The sequence below is a fragment of the Scyliorhinus canicula genome, chromosome 12 (genome assembly GCF_902713615.1).
Source record: "Scyliorhinus canicula chromosome 12, sScyCan1.1, whole genome shotgun sequence".
Taxonomy (NCBI): Eukaryota; Metazoa; Chordata; class Chondrichthyes; order Carcharhiniformes; family Scyliorhinidae; genus Scyliorhinus; species Scyliorhinus canicula.
In genome coordinates, this window is record NC_052157.1 from 19,312,874 (window position 1) to 19,334,416 (window position 21,543).

Below are 21,543 nucleotides of genomic sequence, written 5' to 3' on the forward strand. Positions count from 1 at the left end.
TTTGGCTTGTGTGGCTGGCGGAGGGATCCAAAAGGTAGAAATTCTGTTGAGAAACATTTTGACACACGCCTGGAGCACACATTGCAGACCTGCATGCCCTTACCCTGTAATTTGCAGTTTGTTAAAGCTAACTGATAAATTATAAATTGCGAGTGCGCACCAAGGAGCATTGGGATATTTCAAGAAAGCACGTGCATTTACATTGCACATGTCACGTTCTCTAGACATCCTAAAGTCTGTCAGAGATAAGAAGTTACCTTTGCCATGTCGTCCCTTTGTTGTGTAGGCATAATGTCGCGCATAAGATCTCACAAACCACATAACGATAAATGACCAGCCAATCTGTTTACTGTGGAATTCATAGAATCTTTACATTGCAGAAGGTGGCCATTCAGCCCATCAAGTCTACACCAAAACTCCATAAGAGCACCCGACCTAGGCCCACACGATCCCATAACCTCACCTAACCCTCACATCTTTGGATACTAAGGGTAATTTAGTATGGGGAATCCATCTAACCTTCACATCTCTGGACTGTGGGAGGAAACCGGAGCGCCCGGAGACAACTCACGCGGACATGGGGAGAAAGTGCAGACTCCACACATTCAGTCGCCCAAGGCTGAATTTGAAACCCAGTCCCTGGCGCTGTGAGGCAGCAGGGCTAACCACTGTGCCACCGTGCCATCCATTGGATGTTGAATGTTGTATTGAATTGATGTTTGAGTTGATGTTTTGGTGATGTTGAGGAATGAATATTGGCCAAAAGACTGGTGTAACTCCCCTGACCTTCTGTGACTAATGATTGCTGTGGGATCTTTTACGTCAACCTGAAAAAAACCAGACTCAGTTTAAGATCCCCTGTGCCATCTAAAAGACAGCCTCTTCAGCAATGCAGCACCCCCTCAGTACTGCAGTGAAGTGTCAGCCTAGGTTATCTCCACGGTCTCTGGAGTGGAGCTTGAAACCACAACCTACTGACTCTGAACTGAGAGTTCGACCAATTAGACAACCTGATGCAATATGAGAATATTTTGCCCTAGGTTCCTTGATGGCCTGGTCTTCTAGTAGTTACTGAGCAGAACAGGTTCTGTGTATTTACTGCCTAACATTTGACCACCTTGTAACAGCAATAATGACAAATGGATCAAGATTAATTAGTGCCCTAAAAGAATATTGACCGTAGACCAATATCTGGCAAAGGTTTTTCTCTAACATATGGTTGGTTAAAGCTGGAGTAACATAAAATCATTAGTTCCGGCTCACTGTGCTTCCACTCCTTTTTTGGATATGGACACCTTGGTAAGGCCAGCATTTATTGCCCATCCCTAGTTGCCTTTGAGAAGGTGGTGATGGGCTTTCATCTTGAACGGTTGCAGTTTATGTGGTGGAAGTGCTCCCACATTGCCGTTGGGTGGTTTGGGTTGAGAAACACTTGACATTAAAAAAAGTCAGAAGAGATTTGACAGAAGTGAGTTACAGAACCGTGTTATTAAAATGGTTTTTTATGGGGATGGTTGCCTGAGATCATGCTCCCAGTGGGAGCCCTGGATACCCCAGCATTTGTTACTATGCAGGCTCAGTATTCCCTATTGTGTAATCCCCATAGAAGACAACATGTGAGGAGTGGTATTCAGCACTTGGGATTTGAGAACCTTGTTGGCAGGAGACGGCAAACAGCAGCAAACGATGAAGATTCTGTGATGGCACGGCAGTGAAGAATGCATTCAGGATGTGTGGGTGGTGGGTGCGTGTGAGTGGATGGGGGTGTGGCTAAAATAAACTCTTTTTTTGACATTACAATCATCCTTTGATACACGGGGGAAGATAACATTTTGTTTTGTATTTAATTAAATTATTTGTCATTAACATTGCTGTCACATTGTGCTCATCCCCAGCACACTGTGTCAGTTGAAAGGCTTTAATTAATCCACCAGGTTTATGTGACATGTGGCATTTTTCCATGATTTGTCTGACAGTGTTTAAGAGCCCTATTGTTGGGAAGGTCTGCCTTTATAGAAAGAGAATTCCTTGGTACAAGCAAGTGAGAGGGTTTTAGGAATAGTTGCTAATAGGAATATCTGCTGTAATTTGACTGGGAGTGTTTCCAAGGGACTAATGGATGATGTTCGACAATTGGTGTGCAGAAGCTCTAAAAATCCATTAGCTAATTGTGGAGTTCACCAGAGAGAATTAAGCCAGACTTGAATACAGGGCAAAGGCTCCGAGTTTGATCACAGAGCCCTGCTGGGTTGTTTGACCGTGCTCTCCTGGCCAGGCAGCCTCCCATCCTCCATCCTCCTCCACACCTCCCTAAGCTTCAGTTCCTCCAAAACACTTCTGCCCATATCATAACTCTCACTAAGTCCCGTTCACCCAACACCCTGGCCCCATATTGACTTCCAGTCTCGCAACGCCTCAAATTTAAAATTCCCATCCTTGAGTTCTGATCTCTTTGTGGCCTAATTGTGCCTTCCTATTTCTCTAGCCACCTTGAAGCCTCCAACCCGCGGAGATCTCTGCATTCCTCCAGTTTTGGCCTCTTGTGCATCCCCAATTTCCAACATTCCATCATTGGCAGCTATGCTTTTAGCAGTGTAACCCCCAAACTATGCAACGATGTCTCTTATAAGACGCTCATTAAAACCTACCTCTGGGACCAAGCTGTCATTACCTGCTCCATTGTCTCCTTTGTTCCTGTGCTGTATTGTTCTTCATTCTTCACAGTTTTGGCAAAGGTTGGTATCATGACCGGTACAGGTTTGGAGGGCCGAAGAGCCTGTTCCTGTGCTGTATTGTTCTTTATTCTTTATGTGGCGCAGTGTCAAAGTTTGTCCAGTAACATTCCTTGGATTATTTCGCTACATATATGCGCCATATAAATGCCACTTGTTAACTTGGACAACAATGGGAAGTGCTACACTTGGCATCAGTGCCCCTGTATCTGCGTGTGGGCACTGGGTATGAATTAGGATGAGACCCATCTCCAGATATCCCCCATGGTCAAATGTCATGCTGAGATGCAGAAAGCATGGGTGGGGGCAGGGAAATAAACAATTTAATGAGCAAAACCACCCTCGGTCAGTAAATAACCCTCTGCAAGTCCTTAATATTTCAAAGTTCAAAATGATTTTTTTAGTCATGCGTTTATCATAGTATTATCAAATAATAAAGCAGAGAGAGAAGCCATCAGTCAGCCCATCAAGTCTGCATTGGACCTTTCGAGTGCACCAGTAAGTGGCACTCTTTCCAAGGGCCGGTGCAGACTCGATGGGCCGAATGGCCTCCTTCTGCACTGTAAATTCTATGATTTAAGGCAGAGTTAAGAAGGATTTGTTTCTCTCAGATGGTAGTGAATCTGTGGCATTCTTTACCACAGGAGATTGTAGAGGCTGGGTCATTAAGTATGTTCAAGGCTGAGATAGACAGATTTTTAATCAGTAAGGAAGTCAAGGCTTTTCTCTTTTAAGCATTTAGCTGATTAGCTTTTGAAAACGTATTTCACTCAGTATCCTGACAACCTCCTTGTTACCATAACTTTGGCAAAAGCCTCTTCCTTGGCAAACACTGACGAAGCATTTGTTTACCTCAGCCATACCTTGTCCTTCGAACCATAGATCTCCATTTTGGTCCTTTATTAGCCCCGCCACTCCTCGGACGACCTTACTACATGTCCACAGAAAACACTTTGAATCCCTGTCATGTGGGCTGCAGCTGAATGTTTCCTCGTTCCGCTCCTTCTCTTGACATTCTCAATGTTCTTCGGGTTTAGAAGAAGAGAGAATTCCACATAGTTTGAAGTAAATGCAAGGCATTGCCGCAACGTGCCGGGCATTGATCTCCTTTCACACAAAAGAAGCGATCACTTTTCCCTGATGGATCCTGAAATGTTCAGGCCTCCTGAATGAAACTTGAGAGAATTTACTAACACGCCAACTTTTTCCAGAAGAGGTGAATGGGTGTGATTGAGTGGATTGCTGTGTGTGCGCTGACAGGGTTGTTAATGAGTTGATTGGCTAGTGAGTGTTTGCACAGAGACTGAGTGGGCAGTGTATGGGATTCAGCAGCGCTGTACAAAGGAAGGTGATTGTGTGTGTGTATGTGTGCAGTTGAGTGGGTGTCTGTGTATGTTTGTAGATGCCTTCTCTGTCACCTGCTCCATCTCCGCGATTTCATTGCCACCTATTCCCCCACTAATCTTTCAGTCCATATGACTCCGGTTTCCAATGCGCTCATCTCTTTCTTCGTCCACCGTGTGGTGACCAACTCTTCTGCTGTCAATGTCTCATTATTTGGAACTTCCTCACTAAATGCTTCTGCATCTCAAACTCTGATTTCTCCCTGTCAGACCCAGTCTTTTAAACTTTTGGTTACCTCTTCTGATCTTTCCACAAGACCAAAAGGTGTTGGATATAAATAGGCCATTCTGCCCATCGGTTCTGCTCCGCCATTCAATGAGATCATGACTGATCTGATATAATCCTCAACTCAGCTTTTCTGCCTTATCCCCATAAGCCTTGACTTCCTTACTGATTAAAAATCTGTCTATCTCAGCCTTGAACATACTTAATGACCCTGCCTCTACAATCTCCTGTGGTAAAGAATTCCACAGATTCACTACCATCTGAGAGAAACAAATCCTTCTTAACTCTGCCTTAAATCATAGAATTTACAGTGCAGAAGGAGGCCATTCGGCCCATCGAGTCTGCACAGGCCCTTAGAAAGAGCACCCCCCTTAAGCCCATGCCTCCACCATATCCCCGTAACCCCACCCAACCTTTTTGAACACTAAGGGCAATTTATCATTGCCAATCCAGCTAACCTGCACATCTTTGGACTGTGGTAGGAAACCGGAGCACACGGAGGAATCCCACGCAGACACGGGGAGAACGTGAAGACTCCGCACAGACAGTGACCCAAGCCAGGAATCGAACCTGGGGTCCTGGAGCTGTGAAGCACCTGTGCTAACCACTGTGCTACCGTGCTGCCCCCTTACTCTGAGATTATGCCCTCTTGCCCTAGCCTCTTGGCATCTACCCTGTCAAGCCCCTGGAAATCTCACATGACTCATTCTTCTAATCTTCAATGAGTACAGGCCCAACTTACTCAACCTTTCCTCATAAAACCCCTCCATTCCCAGGATCAACCGAGTGAACCTTCCCTGGACTGACTGCCTCCAATGCCAGTGTATCTTTCCTTAGGTGAGGGGACCAAAACTGTTCAGGGTCTTCCAGGTGTGGTATAACTAGTGCCTTGTATAGTTTTAGCAAGCCAACCTTATTTTTATACTCCATTCCTTTTGAAATAAAGGCTAACATTCCATTTGCCTTCCCTATTACCTGCTTAACTTGCAAATTAGCTTTTTGTGATTTTTGCAAATGCCGTTGTGCTGCAGCTTTCTGCAGTCTTTCTCCATTTAAATAATATTCAGCTCCTTTATTCTTCCGACCAAACTGCATAACTTCACATTTTCCTACATTATATTCCATCTGCTAAGTTTGTGGCCGTTCATTTAACCATTCGTTTGTTACCTTGATGCCATTTTCCCCTTAATCCTCTGTGAAGCAGCCTTAAAATATGCCCATACTAAAGCTCCTATCCATGTTCTTTTCAAATGATTTGCATGTTAGGCTGTCCAGTTTTCTATCTGATTTGTTCAATACGTTATTGGCCTGAATTTTATCCTCTCCCACTGGCGGGTAAACACATTGGTAGGCAGCTCTCTGAATGGGACTTACTCCCAAATGTGAGACGCAAGTCCCTCCCGCAGCCAGTCAGCACTTAGTGCACGACAAATCGACTGCGGGTCAGTCGGGAGTCGGTGGGGGTGTGTTCCCCACTGACAGTTTGAATGGCAGGAGGCGGCCCCTGCTATCTGGAAAACCTCAGGCCATTGCTACTGTGTATGTGTGATTGCTGTTTGCGTAAATGTGGAGGTACTTGTGATTGTGATGTGTGAATGCATTTGTTTACTTGACTCTAGGCGAACTTACTCTCTTTAACGTTAAGTTTTTTTTGGGGGCATCGCAAATAGACCACAGTAATCTGGGATGTCACACTGTGATAAAGATGAAGAGCTTTTGATGGATTTTCTGTTGTCAGAGTCTGGTATTTGTGTGCACTGCCTCTGTAAGAAAGAGCATCGCACTCTCATGTTGACATTGGGTGAAGTCAATGCTGGCCCCACATGTTTAACTGCAGTCGCTGCCAATAGATGACTCTCTATCTGAGTCTCCCATTCTGATTCTGAGATGACATGTCAGGGTCTTTGAAGTGCTGGAAGCTGTAGGTTCGCAGAAGGCATCAGTTTAGAAATGTAACTAACCAGATTACGCAGTCTGATGAGCTCACAGTAACAACTGGACCTCAACCCAGAGCCAAATATGTCGGGGGCGATTCTCCGCTCCTCGGACCAAGTGTCTGCGCCATCGTGAACGCCGTCGCGTTTCACGACGGCGCGAACAGGGTCCGGGCACGACCATTCCCAACGCGGCACTAAATCGGCGCGGCACCAACCCACGCAAGCGCAGTTGGGGCAGCTCAATCCTGCACATGCGCAGTTGGGCCATGCCATCCTGCGCATGCGCGGGGAACTTCTTACGCGTGCCGGCCCCGCGCAATATGGCGTGGGTGTTCAGGGGCCGGTCGTGGTGCAATGTAGGCCCAGGGGGGAGAGGCCGGCCCGCCGATCGGTGGGCCCCGATCGCGGGCCAGACCCCTTCGGAGCCCCCCTCCTGGTGAAGGAACCCCCCCCTCCAATCCCCCACAGGCCCCCCCCTGAGCATTCCCGCAGAGTTCCCGCCGGCAGCGACCAGGGGTGGACGGCGGCGGCGTGTCCCTGTCATGTCTGAGCGGCCGCTCGGCCCATCAGGGCCGGAGAATCGGCGCTCGCCGTTTGCGGCGATTCTCCGAGCGGCCCGGCGCAATTCGCACGCCGCTGGTTTCGGGGGGTTGGGAGAATCACGTGCGGGGGTTGGGGTGGCTTGGTGCGATTCGCATGGCACCCCGGGGATTCTCCCACCCGGGGTGGGGGGGATAATACCACCCGTCATGTACAATTGTCCTGTGTTTGATCATGTGAGTCTGCTTATTATTGGTGCTCACAGTGCTTGATTGGTTAAGCCTCGGGGTGGACACAGGGAAAAATTAAACAATTTGGAGAAATATCTGGAAGCCAGAGCTGAAGCATGGAGCGGACATTTTAAAGCACTGTGAATAAAAACATAGAACACATAGAAACAAATCTCACCTCTGAATAGATCTGAGATATAAAATATACGACAAAATATAACCTGATAACTTTGAAACTTACAGTATGGAAGGGTTCAGAGATCAGTGAAATGGGAACAGATTTCTTCTTTCCATTTAACTCTGGCCATAATCTTACACATTTGCTACTGCTCTTCATCTTTGAGTTCGAAATAAAGAATCTGCATTTATAAAGCGCCTTCCACATCCTCAGAGAGTGAGTGAGTGTGTGTGTGGGGAGAGTAAGAGTGAGTGTGTTTGGGGGCGAGGGGAATGAGAGAGAGTGAGAGAGTATGTGGGGGGGAATAAGAGTGAGGGAGTATATGTGGGAGAGTGAGTGTGCACGTGGGGGGAATGAGAGAGTGAGAGTGTGCAGGGGGCAGTGAGAGAGTGAGTGTGTGCAGGGGGAATGAGAGAGTGAGAGTGTGCATGTGGGGCTGTGAGAGAGTGTGTGGGGGGAATAAGTGAGGGAGTATACGTGTGAGTGTGTGTGTCAGGGAAATGAGAGAGGGAGGACGAATGAGTGTGCGTGTGGGGCAGTGACTGTGTGTGTGTGGGGGGGAATAAGAGTGAGGGAGTAGATGTGGGAGAGTGAGAGTGTGTGTGGGGGAATGAGAGAGAGAGTGTGGGTGATGGAATGAACGCCTTCTCCCGCCATATGAGCAGAAACTCAAGTGGGAGAATCCAGCTAAGAAGGTCGTGCAGTGCTGGTCCGAGGAAACAGAAGAACTCTTACCTGACTGCTTAGAGACAGTGGATTGGTCCATATTTAAGAACTCAATGACCAAATTAAATGAGTATGCCACCACTGACACAGACTTCATCAGCAAATGTGTGGATGACATCATGCCAAAGAAAGCAGCATGTACGTTCCCGAACTGGAAACCATGGCTCAATCGCGAGATTAACTTCCTACTGAAGGACAGGTCTGAGGCGTTCAAGTCAGACGACCCTGATCTATACAAGAAATCCAGGTACGACCTCCGCAATGCCATCTGAGATGTCAAGAGAGAATATCAAACCAAGCTAGAGTCAGAGACAGACTTTCGGTGGTTGTGGCAAGGACTAAACAACATTACGGGCTACAAAGCTGAGCAGTATCTCTGGCAGCAGCGCACCACTCCCCAATGAACTCAATACTTTTTATGCTCGGTTCGAGCAGGAAACCAACAAGCCGCTGTCGAGTGCCCCAGCAGCCCATAATTCACCCATACCCACCATCACAACTTCCAAAGTCAGATCGGCCTTCCTGAAAGTGAAACCTCGGAGTGCGACGGGCCGGGACGGGATCCTGGTCATGCACTCAGAGCCTGCGCGGACCAGCTGGCAGAGGTGTTCATAGACATCTTTAACCTGTCCCTACTCCACTCTGAGGTCCCCACCTGCTTCAAGAAGACCACCATCATACCCGTGCCAAAGAAGAACCAGGCAACGTGCCTCAATGACTACTGTCTGGTGGCCCTGGCTTCAGTCGTAATGAAGTGCTTCGAGATGTTGGTCATGAGGCGCATCACCTCCATACTCCAGAACGCCTTGATCCACTACAATTCGCATACCGTCGCAACCGGTCCACAGCAGACACCATTTCTCTGGCCCTACACTCATCCTAGAGCATCTTGACAACAAGGACTCCTACATCAGACTCCTATTTATTGACTACAGCTCCGCCTTCAACACCATAATCCCAGCCAAGCTCATATGAAATCTCCAAAATTTAGGATTTGGCTCCTCACTTTGTAACTGGATCCTCGCCTTTCTGACCCATAGACCACAATCAGTAAGAATGAACAACAACACCTCCTCCACAATAGTCCTCAATACCGGGGCCTCGCAAGGCTGCATACTTAGCCCCCTACTCTACTCCCTGTACATACACGACTGCGTGGCAAAATTTGGTCCCAACTCCATCTACAAGTTTGCTGACGATATGACCATAGTGGGCCGGATCTTGAATAACGACGAGTCAGAATACAGGAGGGAGATAGAGAACCTAGTGGAGTGGTGCAGTGACAACAATCTCTCCCTCAATGCCAGCAAAACTAAAGAGCTGGTCATTGACTTCAGGAAGCAAAGTACTGTACACACCCCTGTCAGCATCAATGGGGGAGAGGTGGAGACGGTTAGCAGTTTCAAATTCCTAGGGACGCACATCTCCAAAAATCTGTCCTGGTCCACTCACGTCGATACTACCACCAAGAAAGCACAACAGCACCTATACTTCCTCAGGAAACTGAGGAAATTTGGCATGTCCACATTAACTCTTACCAACTTTTACAGATGCACCATAGAAAGCATCCTATCTGGCTGCATCACAGCTTGGTATGGCAACTGCTCGGCCCAGGACCGCAAGAGACTTCAGAGAGTCGTGAACAACGCCCAGTCCATCACACAAACCTGCCTCCCATCCATTGACTCCATCTACATCTCCCGCTGCCTGGGGAAAGCGGGCAGCATAATCAAAGACCCCTCCCACCCGGCTTACTCACTCTTCCAACTTCTTCCATTGGGCAGCAGATACAGAACTCTGAAAATATGCACAAACTGACTCAAAAACAGCTTCTTCCCTGCGGTTACCAGACTCCTAAATGACTCTCTTATGGACTGACCTCATTAACACTACACCCCTGCATGCTTCATCCGATGCTGGTGCTTATGTATTTACATTGTGTACCTTGTGTTGCCCTATTATGTATTTTCTTTTATTCCCTTTTCTCTTCATGTGCTAAATGGTCTGTTTGAACTGCTCGTACAAAATTACTTTTCACTGTATCTCGGTACACGTGACAATTATCAAATCCAATCCAGAGAGACTGAGTGTGTGTGTGTGGGGGGGGGGGGGGAGTGAGTGTGTCTGTGGGGGAGGGGAGAGAGAGTGAGTGAGTGTGTGTGTGTATGTGGGGGAGGGGAGAGTGAGTGAGTGGGTGTGTGTGTCTGTGGGGGAGGGGGGAGAGAGTGAGTGAGTGTGTGTGTGTATGTTGGGGAGGGGAGAGAGAGTGAGTGGGTGTGTGTGTCTGTGGGGGAGGGGGAGAGAGTGAGTGAGTGTGTGTGTGTCTGTGGGGGAGGGAAGAGAGAGTGAGTGGGTGTGTGTGTCTGTGGGGGAGGGGCAAGAGAGTGAGTGAGTGTGTGTGTGTGTGTCTGTGGGGGAGGGGAGAGAGAGTGAGTGAGTGTGTGTGTATCTGTGTGTCTGTGGGGGAGGGGAGAGAGAGTGAGTGAGTGTGTGTGTATCTGTGTATCTGTGGGGGAGGGGAGAGAGAGTGAGTGAATGTGTGTGTGTCTGTGGGGGAGGGGAGAGAGAGTGAGTAAGTGTCTGTGGGGGAGGGAAGAGAGAGTGAGTGAGTGTGTGTCTGTGTGTCTGTGGGGGAGGGGAGAGAGAGTGAGTGTGTGTGTGTCTGTGTGTGTGTGTGTGGGGGGGGGAGAGAGAGTAAGTGAGTGTGTGTGTCTGTGTGTCTGTGGGGGAGGGGAGAGAGAGTGAGTGAGTGTGTGTGTGTCTGTGGGGGAGGGGGGAGAGCGTGAGTGAGTCTGTGTATCTGTGGGGGAGGGGAGAGAGAGTAAGTGAGTGTGTGTGTGTCTGTGTGTCTGTGGGTGAGGAGAGAGAGAGTGAGTGTGTGTGTGTCTGTGTGTCTGTGGGGGAGGGGAGAGAGAGTAAGTGAGTGTGTGTGTGTCTGTGTGTCTGTGGGGGAGGGGAGAGAGAGTGAGTGAGTGTTTGTGTCTGTGTGTCTGTGGGGGAGGGGGGAGAGAGTGAGTGAGTGTGTCTGTGTGGGAGGGGAGAGTGAGTGAGTGTTTGTGTCTGTGTGTCTGTGGGGGAGGGGGGAGAGAGTGAGTGAGTGTGTGTGTATCTGTGTGTCTGTGGGGGAGGGGAGAGAGAGTGAGTGAGTGTGTGTGTGTCTTTGGGGGAGGGGGGAGAGAGTGAGTGAGTGTGTGTGGGCGTGTGAGCTTTTCCTGCCATCTATTTCGACTCTCTGGGGGGAAAAAAGTGAAAGGATCCCACAACATTATGCTGGAGGTGGGGGTGGGTGCACTGGGCTCTGATTGACCGTGCCCTGCCAGCAACTCAGACACTTGAAACATAAAGGGCACTCGATGTGAAAAAGGTTAAAATAGAAAAAATGAATCCCCCACCAAGGACCCACCCCCCACCCCCCCGCCCCATGCCCGCCAGGGGCCAGTGCTGGGGGGCAGTGCCTGAGCATGACCCTCTTCCCACTGGGGCCTTACTCCGCTGTGTGCCTCCAGCGGGTTCTGTTCACCAGCTGCCCGTCGTGGGGGACCTCTCGTGATTCACGTCGATGTGCCCTCAGGCTGAGGCGCACAAACAGTCCAACGTGTGGGGACTATCTGCGTCGGTAACTAAATGTATAACTGAGCCTGTGTGGGGGAATGAGAGAGAGAGTTTAATAACTCTTTAATAACTGTTAAATAAATACCCTGCATTCCTGTTTTTCCCACCAAAGTGGATAACTTTGCATTTTTCCACACTGCATTCCATCTGCCGTGTTCTTACCCACTCACTTAGCCTGCCAAAATCCCCTTAAAGCCTCTCTGCATCCTCTCCACCACTCATGTTCCTGCCTAGTTCTAGAAATAAATTATGTTTTGTCCACGCATCCAAATCATCGGTGCAGTTTGGGAGTAGTTGGGGCCCCAAGTACTGACCCACGCGGTACCCCACTTGCGGCCGCCACAACCTGCCAACCTGAGAATGAGCGGTTTATTCTCACTCTCTCTTTTCCGTCCATTAATCAATTGTCAATCCATGCCAGTATATTACCCTGGGACTGACTGATGTGTGAGAAATCAGCAACCATCACAGTATTGGCAGGGAGGAAACATCATTCACGTGGAGCTAAATTGCAGTGATGAGAAAATTGATTAGATTGAATGCCTTCAGTTAACTAACTGTGACCCGGTGTGGGAAAGATCCTTGTGCGTTCGTGTGGAATCGAAGGAGTGAATCCGAGCAGGAACCAGTGATGGAGATCAGAGCAGCTGCTTCTCTCCGGCTGTCATACACAGACCCATTGCCAATGATTGAGTGGCTGTGCATGTAAAGTACGGCCTGACAGTAACAGAGACCATATTAGGATTCCCAGACCATAGCTCTTCATATGCTTTCATTTCTGCCAAGTCAATCCCCGCTTAACTTTCTGACTGCCCACATAAATTCCCACATTTCACAAGGTGTGCTTGCTAACAGGCTGTCTGTGTGATTGAGTCTCTGTGGGGCTGCTGCCCTCACACACACACATGATGCCTAGAGTCCTGCTTCCATGTGACTACTCTGAGTGGCTCTGCTGTGCTACTGCAGCGGATTTGACAAAGCATTTGCCACCCCAAAATGTCATTGCCTTTTGTATTTGTGTTTGGTGCAACATTACACAACTGATTCTGCTAACACTCCTATAGGTTGTCATGCCAGAAAGCTGTCAGTCTGTTTAATTTGTGCACAATGCACTTGACAAATCAAAGAGACTGAACCTCAGTGTTTCTGCTGTTTTGTGTTTGCCTCATATTACTTCTCCATCCAGCACTGCAATTACTTCTCCTATTTCTTAAGAGATGGCTCCCCTTCCCATGCATGCACGTGCACGTACATGTGTAAACACAAACACACGTTCACGCATGTGCACACACACATTCACGCACATGCACACACACATTCACGCACGTGCACACACACACGTTCATGTGCATGCACACATACACATTCACGACACACATGTTCACACACAAGCGCACACTCGTTCACGCACAAGCACACAGACGTTCATGCACAAGCACACACATATTCGCACACGTACACACATGTTCACGGACGTACACACACGTTCACGGACAAGCACACACACGTTCTTGCACGTACACACGCTCACGCACATGCACACACTTTCATGCACATGCACACACACGTTCACGCACATACACACACTTTCATGCACATGCACACACACGTTCATGCACGCACACACTTTCATGCACATGTACACACACTTTCATGCACATGCACACACACGTTCACGCACATGCACACACCACATGCATGCACACAAATACACACACGCTACAATCACATGCACACATGCATGGACACACACACAGGCACACATACATGCACACACACTTTCATGCACATGCACACACACGTTCACGCATATGCACACATACTTTCATGCACATGCACACACACTTTCATGCACATGCACACACACGTTCACACACATGCACACACACTTTCATGCACATGCACACACACGTTCACGCACATGCACACACCATATGCACACATATGCACACAATCACACACACATTGCTTGGACTTGCATACACGCATGCACATGTACACATGCACACACATGCTACAATTGTGCACACACATGGACACACACACATGCATGCACACAAATGCACACACACTACAATCACGTGCACACATGCATGGACACACACACAGGCACACATACATGCACACAAGAGCACACAACCATACACGCACACATGCAAACGTATGCACATATATCTGACATTCAATCTGTCTGGTTTAGCGGGATGTTCCTGCTGACAAATCCTGTCATGCAGTCAATAGCAGCTCCAAAGTAAACTTGCCATTTAATTTCACTTGCCTGCGGGGAAGATGTAGAAATTGTGCTTCTTCTGTCAGTCAAACTTAGCACAGATAGACTTAAGGATGTAGAAAATAATGGGTGCAATTTTCTGGTCGTGTTGCACCCGGCATCGATCCACTATTCCTGATGAATGGTGGGAAAGCTCATAAATGGACTTTGTGCCAGGCGCAGAACCATGCCCCTGACCCATGGTGCCCATGCGATCAGGTTCACGCCCTCACTGGACATGAACCAGACTTGCATTTTAACTTGAATTTGATAACTAATTTAAATATGCACAGTCCGTTCGAGGGCAGAGTCCGCCTGCTCCCAGGATTCACCAGCCCCAGCGGCGCAGAGTAAGGCTGGCCGAATCAGTACCGGTCTCCAAAAATGGTCTCCAGGTGGGACGACCTTGCCGGGGGCGCGGAGGCCATTGCAACCCCCGGGTGCTCAACGACAGGGCACTACCCTTTCACCCAGGCAGTTCCAAAATAGCACCCTGGCAGCGTGTTGGCACTGCAGGTGTGTTAGTTGGCAATGCCAGGACAGTACCAGGGTGCCAAGGGGTGGGCCTGAGGGGGCCAAGGTCGTGAAAGGGGTGCATGAAATTGAGACCTGAAGGTGGAGGCCAGAAGGGGTGTGTGAAGAGTGAGGGTGGGAAGGGGGTGTATGGGGTGGTGGTTATTAAGTGGGAGTATGGAGGGTGGGCCTGACGTGGGAGCATGGGAGGGCCTGAAATGTGCGGTTGCCTTAATGTTGGGGGCCCTCAACGACCCCAAGGTGGGGTATACTCACTTGGTGGGGGTGGGGCAATACCCTGATGCTGTTGAGGACAGATGGGTGCGGGGCCGGGTCACCCTCATGGCTGGGTGGTGTAAGGGTGGGTGGTGGCGAAGACATTGATTGGGGGGGCGGGGAGATTGTCCCTCCTGGTTGACGGTTGGGGATCTTCCCAATGTCGGCGGTCCGCCAGCAGGATTTACTGATCCCACCATTGTCAATGGGATTTCCCGGTGATTGCACCTCTCAACACCGGGATACCGATGCTCAGGTATGGGATCGGGATATCCCACTGGCGTGAACAGCCTTTGGATCGCGCCTCAAATGTGGGATATTTCAGTGAGAATTGTCCCAAGCTCCCAAAAAAATGACTGAGTGAGTGAATTGCGATCTACATCACCCCCAAACACACAACAGGAATCACGCCACGATTCACACCCATAATGATACTTAGCATGTGATTCAGCTGGAAGCAATTTCCAACCAAGGAGCAATTTAGCGTGGCCAATCCACCTCCCCTGCGCAACTTGGGTTGTGGGGGTGAGACCCTCGCAGACACGGGGAGAATGTGCAAATTCCACACAGACAGTGACCCAGGGCCGGGATTGAACATGGGTCCTTGGCGCCATGAGGCAGTAGTTCTAACCACTCCGCCATCGTGCCGCCCCATGTCCAGTTCTGGGCATGTTTAGAAGGATGTTTCTTGTCGGGTCCAGCGCCCTTATTCCAAATTTCCAACATTTACACTTCCCAACTCTAAGTTTTCGTGGAGGTAGTTGCATATCAGAAGCTGACAGCAAGAACTTCCAGTGAACTCACGTGCGAGCTCAGCAGTGTGGAGCACATCTCTCAGTTCAATTTGCTTTGTTTCTTATTGTTACCTCCTGAAAGGATGCAGACTCATTAGGTGCCGATCCCCATGTGCGGCAGCTGCCCGCCAGTATATTGTCTTCTTCATTGGTAAGCCTTCTGCCACTGAGTCTAATTGTGCTCTCGCCCAACAGACACACATTTTCTCGTGTGGACTATCAGGCAGTGATCAGGAGCAAGAGCACTCCCAGCTGAGGGTAGTGATCAGGTGGAACCCTGATGTCCTTGATAACAGACAGCAAAGGTCTGGCAGTATGTGTGGAGAGAGAAACAGAGTTAACATTCGGGACTTTTCCCCAACCCTATTTGTTTCATTGCGTAAATGTGAGATGTTTCTGGATCCGCACAGCTGGTCTAAAGAGTGAGGTTTGCAAGGGTTGCCAGGGCTGGAAAAGGCCATGGTAACTGGCAGCAATGGACTCCTCCCAACTTAATTTAATAACAACTTTTGCCTTGTAAATGAAGGAATTCACTTTATTCTGTGTATGGTTTGGGACCATTTGTACTTGTATCTAACCCGCTCTGTTTGTCTCAACCTCAGACATTTACTGTCTCGACTATTCTGATCTTTCAGATGTGCAGCACATCAAGAGGAGGGACATTGTGTTAAAACGAGAGCTGGGTGAGGGAGCTTTTGGGAAAGTTTTCTTGGCCGAATGTTACAATTTGAGCCCAACCAAGGACAAGATGCTGGTGGCAGTTAAGGTGAGTGTATTGCATGTCCTGGGGATGATGTCTCCTTCATCGCCTTTCGATAACATCTTTGAGTTTGTTGCAGGTTGAATTCAGTGCTGGCTTTCAATCCTAGTGCTGAACACCAACTATTTAACCTCAGTGCTTATCCTCATATCTAATACTGAGAACGGGTTCAGGTTTGATGAATCCTGCCTTCTCCTGATAGGATCTGAGTGAAACGGCCTGAGGCCACACTGATTCACACTCAGAAGACTCTGGTACTGGCACATACTGTGTCACCTCCTATTGCATCAGTGCCCAGGAGAAACCCAATGACCCACTCATCTGATGTGGCTGGATCCTCTCCAGCCCATTAGTGTAACTTTTGGAAAACTGCTACTACCAGTCAGGACAATGGTGATTTGTTTTTGTCTTATTGTTTCATGGGATCTGAGTGTCGTCGGAAAGGCCAGCATTTGTTGCCCATCCCTGATTATCCTTTAAATGAGTGCAGAGGGGCATTTCAGAGTCAACCGCATTGTGATGGGTCTGCAGTTACATGTAGTCCAGACCAGTAAAGGATGGCCGATTGATTTCCTTCCCCAAAGGACATTAGTGAGCCAGACTGGGTTTAGCACAGTGGGCTGAACAGGCGCCGGAATGTGGCGACTAGAGGCTTTTCACAGTAACTTAATTGATGCCTACTTGTGACAATAAGCGATTATTATTAGATGGCTTTTTAATGACACTCAATGATAGTTGTCATGGTCATCATGGTCCTGAGATTAGCTTTATATCAAATTTAAATTCAACCCTCCCCCTCAATCCCACATTGGACATTGGCACTGGGAGAAATTTATTGATTGAAGTTTATGACCTTCTGCTGTTACCCTGAATGATCAGGCTATTTGGGAATTGCTCCAACAGATAAATGTGAGGTAATGCATTTTGGTAGTTCGAATCGGGGCAGAATCTACTCAGCTAATGGTAGGGAGTTGGGGAGAGTTACAGAACAAAGAGATATCTGAGTACAGGGACATAACTCCTTGAAAGTGGAGTCACAGGTGGACAGGGTGGTGAAGAAGGCATTCAGCAATGCTTTGTTTCATTGGTCAGAACATTGACTACAGGAGTTGGGATGTCTTGCTCAAGTTGTACAAGACATTAGTAAGGCCACATTTGGAATACTGAGTACAGTTCTGGTCACCCTATTATAGAAAGGATATTATAAAACTAGAAAGAGTGCAGAAAAGATTTATTAGGATGCTACCGGTGCTTGATGGTTTGAGTTATAAAGAGACGCTGGATAGACTGGGACATTTTTCCCTGGAGCATTGGAGGCTTAGGGGTGATCTTGTGGAGGTCTATAAAATAATGAATTGCATAGATAAGGTCAAGTCAACATCTTTTCCCAAAGGTAGGGGAGTCTAAAACTAGAGGGCACAGGTTTAAGGTGAGAGGGGAGAGATACAAAAGGGTCCAAAGGGGCAATTTTGTCACGCAGAGTGTGGTGCGTGTCTGGAACAAGCTGCCAAAGGCAGTAGTAGAGGCAGGTACGATTTTGTCTTTTAAAAAGCCGTAGACAATTTTATGGGAAAATTATATGGGTAAGGTGGGTATAGAGGGATATGAGCCAAATGCGGGTAATTGGGACTAGCTTAGTGCTAAAAACTGGGCGGCATGGACAAGTTGGGCCGAAGGGCCTGTTTTCATGCTGTAAGCCTCTATGACTCTAACAGCTGTCCGTACCTGCAAACTATGCAAAAGGAAGCCTTCAGCCCATCGTGCTGGTATCGGCTCTTTAAAAGACCGATCCAATTAAACCGACTCCCGTATTCTTTGTCCAGCATCTCTGCAACTGGTCCCTTTTCATAAAAGCAAATTACTGCGGATGCTGGAATCTGAAGCCAAAAGTGAAAATGCTGGAAAATCTCAGCAGGTCTGGCAGCATCTGTAAGGAGAGAAAAGAGCTGACGTTTTGAGTCCAGTTGACCCTTTGTCAAAGCTCATGAAAAGTTCCTTTTCATGTTTATCTAGTTCACTTTTAGAAGTTACTGTTGAAACTGCACTACCTCCACTTCTGGGAGTGAATTCCAACTCAAGATAATATGCTGTCCAAAAGAATTTCTCCTCATCTCCACCCTAGTTGTTTTGCCAATTATCTTTAATCTGTGTCCGCTCGTTGCTGACCCTCCTGACAGTTTCCCTCCACCAACGTCCTTAAAACACCTCATAGTTTTCAACTCCAGTATTAAATCTCACCTTAACCCTTTCCGCTTACTCTAACGAGAGTAATCCCAGCATCTTCAGTCTCCTCATAACTGAAGTCGCTCAACCCTGTTACCAATCTAGTCAAATTCTTCTGAACCGACTCCAAGGCCTTGATACCCTTTCTGAAATGTGGTGTCCCGAATTGGACAAGGTACTCCAGCTGTGAGACCTAACCACGATTTAGAAGGTAAAAGCGAAATACTGCAGATGCTGGAAATCTGAAATAAAAACAGAAAATACTGGATAAGCTCAGCAGGTCTGGCAGCACCTGTGGAGACAGAAACAGAGTTAATGTTTCGAGTCCATATGACCCTTCTTCAGAACTAAAGAGGAATAGAAATGTGATGAATTGTTCAGTTGGGGAGGGGTGTGGGGCAGAATAGAAAGTCAGGGATAGGTCATGGACAGAGACGGTGGGGGGGGGGGGGGGGTTAATGGTGGCATTAAGGACTGATAATAGTGGTATGAAAGGTTCATAATGATTTATAACGGTTTTGAATCGCCTCCTTGCTTGAGGATGATGATGCCAGTGTAACAATGACCTTTTCCGTTCTCTGCAGACTCTGAAAGATGCCACAGTTTCTGCGCGGAAGGATTTCCAGCGGGAGGCAGAGCTCCTAACCAACCTTCGGCATGATCACATCGTGAAGTTCTATGGCGTCTGTGTCGATGGCGATCCTCTCATCATGGTTTTTGAATACATGAAGAATGGAGATTTGAATAAGTTCCTGAGGTGAGTGCATTGCCTGCAAGTCACGAGAGCAGATATGGTGCACGACTATTGAAAGATAGAAGAGAATATCCAGGTAATGTTGAGAGATGCTAATTTAATTTGTTTCGAAGCTTCACATTTTCTAATTTCTTCAAGTTTAGATAATAGGCTTTCATTTAATTGCAGATTGTACAGCTGGGGTTAAGTAACTCAAAAGTTCCATTGATGTAAATGTATTTCAGTGTGCCTGTTCCAAAAATGTCGGTGCTCTTCTGCGACCCATTTTACTAAATGATTACACTGTGTGTCTATGAGACTCTTACAATTGAGTGGAGCGTGGGTGTTATTCCAGGAGATTGACTGATATTGTGCCCACGGTGAAGGCAAATCCTGACAGATCAGGGATAATCTGGTGATGTAAATTAAATAAATGGCTTAATGCCCATCCAAAACACTCCTCATTACATCATGTGCAGCTTTTGCCTAACAGGCTCGGAGAGCAGTCAGTTTATAATGCTTTGCAGTCAGTTTACATGCAGTCACTGTCCGGTCATTTTGCAATCAGTCTAAAAACTGTGGCGGGCACCATTCTGCTGATGACGTGAATCAACAGACCTTTGGTCATCAGTATAAAGAACTCGGGCCCTGGGACTTGAGTTGGCCCTGGTTTTTACTGATGATATCATGGTCTATATTTGTGCAAATCCTCTTGATGCCACAAATAAATATTGACCGACAAGGGCCTCCGCTTTGTGTCCGCCAAATTGGCTCAGTAGGTTGCCTCTTGCCATGGTCCTGCTCGCTTAGATTATTAAAATGGCATTGACATTCTGTCTGATCGACAGGTCCTGATTTTTATATATGTCTGAGCTCCACCTCAGCAAGGTGGACCCAGCTACCAAACATACAGCAGCAGTAAGATGCTCGCCGGGGTAGCAAGACCACTTTAATTCCCATTCCATGTGGTTTCCACTTGCTGGACGGAATTAGCATTCCCCTAACCTTGAGTCCGTTAATGTAGAGTCAAAGTCATTGAGTTTCACAGCGCAGAAAGAGACCCTTCAGCCCATCCTGTCCGTGCCGGCCATCAAGCACCTCGCTATGCTATTCCCATTTTCCAGCTCTTGGTCCATAGCCTTGTTTGCTCTGGCGTTTCAAGTGCTCATCTATATGTTTCTTAAGTATCACGAACGCGGTGCACGTACATCTGGGAATTGATTTTGAGTATCCAATGAAAGCAACTGAGAAAATTAGTTTAAAAATAGGGGCAGAAATGGAACCTTGTACATTCTACACAAAGCATAAGAGCCGAGTAATTTAATTTCTGCTTGCTCTGAATGTTAAATTTGTTTGTGGTGCAGCTAAGCATAAATATCAACGAAATTTTCCCCAACACTTATTATCTCTTTACTGTGGGTTTGATGAAGTTTGACAGCAACTATTGAATCTCTCAGTGACAAACATCTGCTCAATGTGGAAGTAATCCAGGAGGATGCATTGCTTAATTTTATGTTTAAATGTATTCCCACTTTACAATAGGGTGCTATGGATTTATTTCACTATATGGATGTGCAGTAGAAGAGATTTGCAATCGCCGAGGTTGTGATTTTGTCCAGTTGTGCAATTTTAGCCTCTTGCCATATTTAACAATATTCCAAGTAGAAATTTTCCAAAATTTGATCCTGATCAATTTGTTACTCCTCCCAGATTTTCTCCTGGTTTTTGGTGGATAGAATTTGCTAAATGTCCAGGAAACCTGGGTTTCTACATTGACAACGCAAATGGGCCTGGATGACCCTTACCTTTCATAAGGAACATTTTCCTTTGAAATGCCTCAGGGAGCATGTGTTGAATAATTACTCTTTGAGGTGTGGCACCTCTCTCAGTGTTGGCCCGGGTCATTCAGGGCATAATCCTTTCAAGGGGAGTTGTCACTGGACTAGTAATCCACAGATCCAAAGTAAAACTCATTGGAGTTTAGCAGAGTGAGAGGGGGTCCTCATAGAAATATAGAAAATTCTAACAGGATTAGATAGAAGGAATGTTCCCGATGGTGAGAGAGTCCAGAACTAGGGGTCATATTTGAGGATAAGGGGTAAACCTATCAGGACTGCGGTGAGGAGAAATTTCTTCACCCAGAGAGTGGTAAATGTGTGGAATTCACCACCACAGAAAGTAGTTGAGGCCAAAAGGTTGTGTAATTTGAAGAAGGAATTGGATACAGCTCTTGGGGCTAAACGGATCAAGAGATATGGGGGAAGGAGGGATCAGATGTATTGAATTTGATTGTCAGCCATGATCATAATGAATGGTGCAGCAGGCTCGAAGGGCCGAATGGCCTCCTCCTGCTTCTATTTTCTACGTATGTTTCTATGTCTGGTCGGATTC

General features: G+C 47.5%; 1 protein-coding gene across 1 annotated transcript in view; it reads left to right on the plus strand.

Moving 5' to 3' along the window:
• LOC119974515 (NT-3 growth factor receptor-like) overlaps positions 1-21,543 on the plus strand; it is a 917,203-nt gene that overhangs the window by 815,944 nt on the left and 79,716 nt on the right. Inside the window, exons 13-14 of the mRNA XM_038813455.1 lie at positions 16,072-16,202; positions 19,004-19,176. Of these exons, the coding sequence (XP_038669383.1) occupies positions 16,072-16,202; positions 19,004-19,176 (304 nt within the window). The remainder of the gene's footprint in view (positions 1-16,071; positions 16,203-19,003; positions 19,177-21,543) is intronic.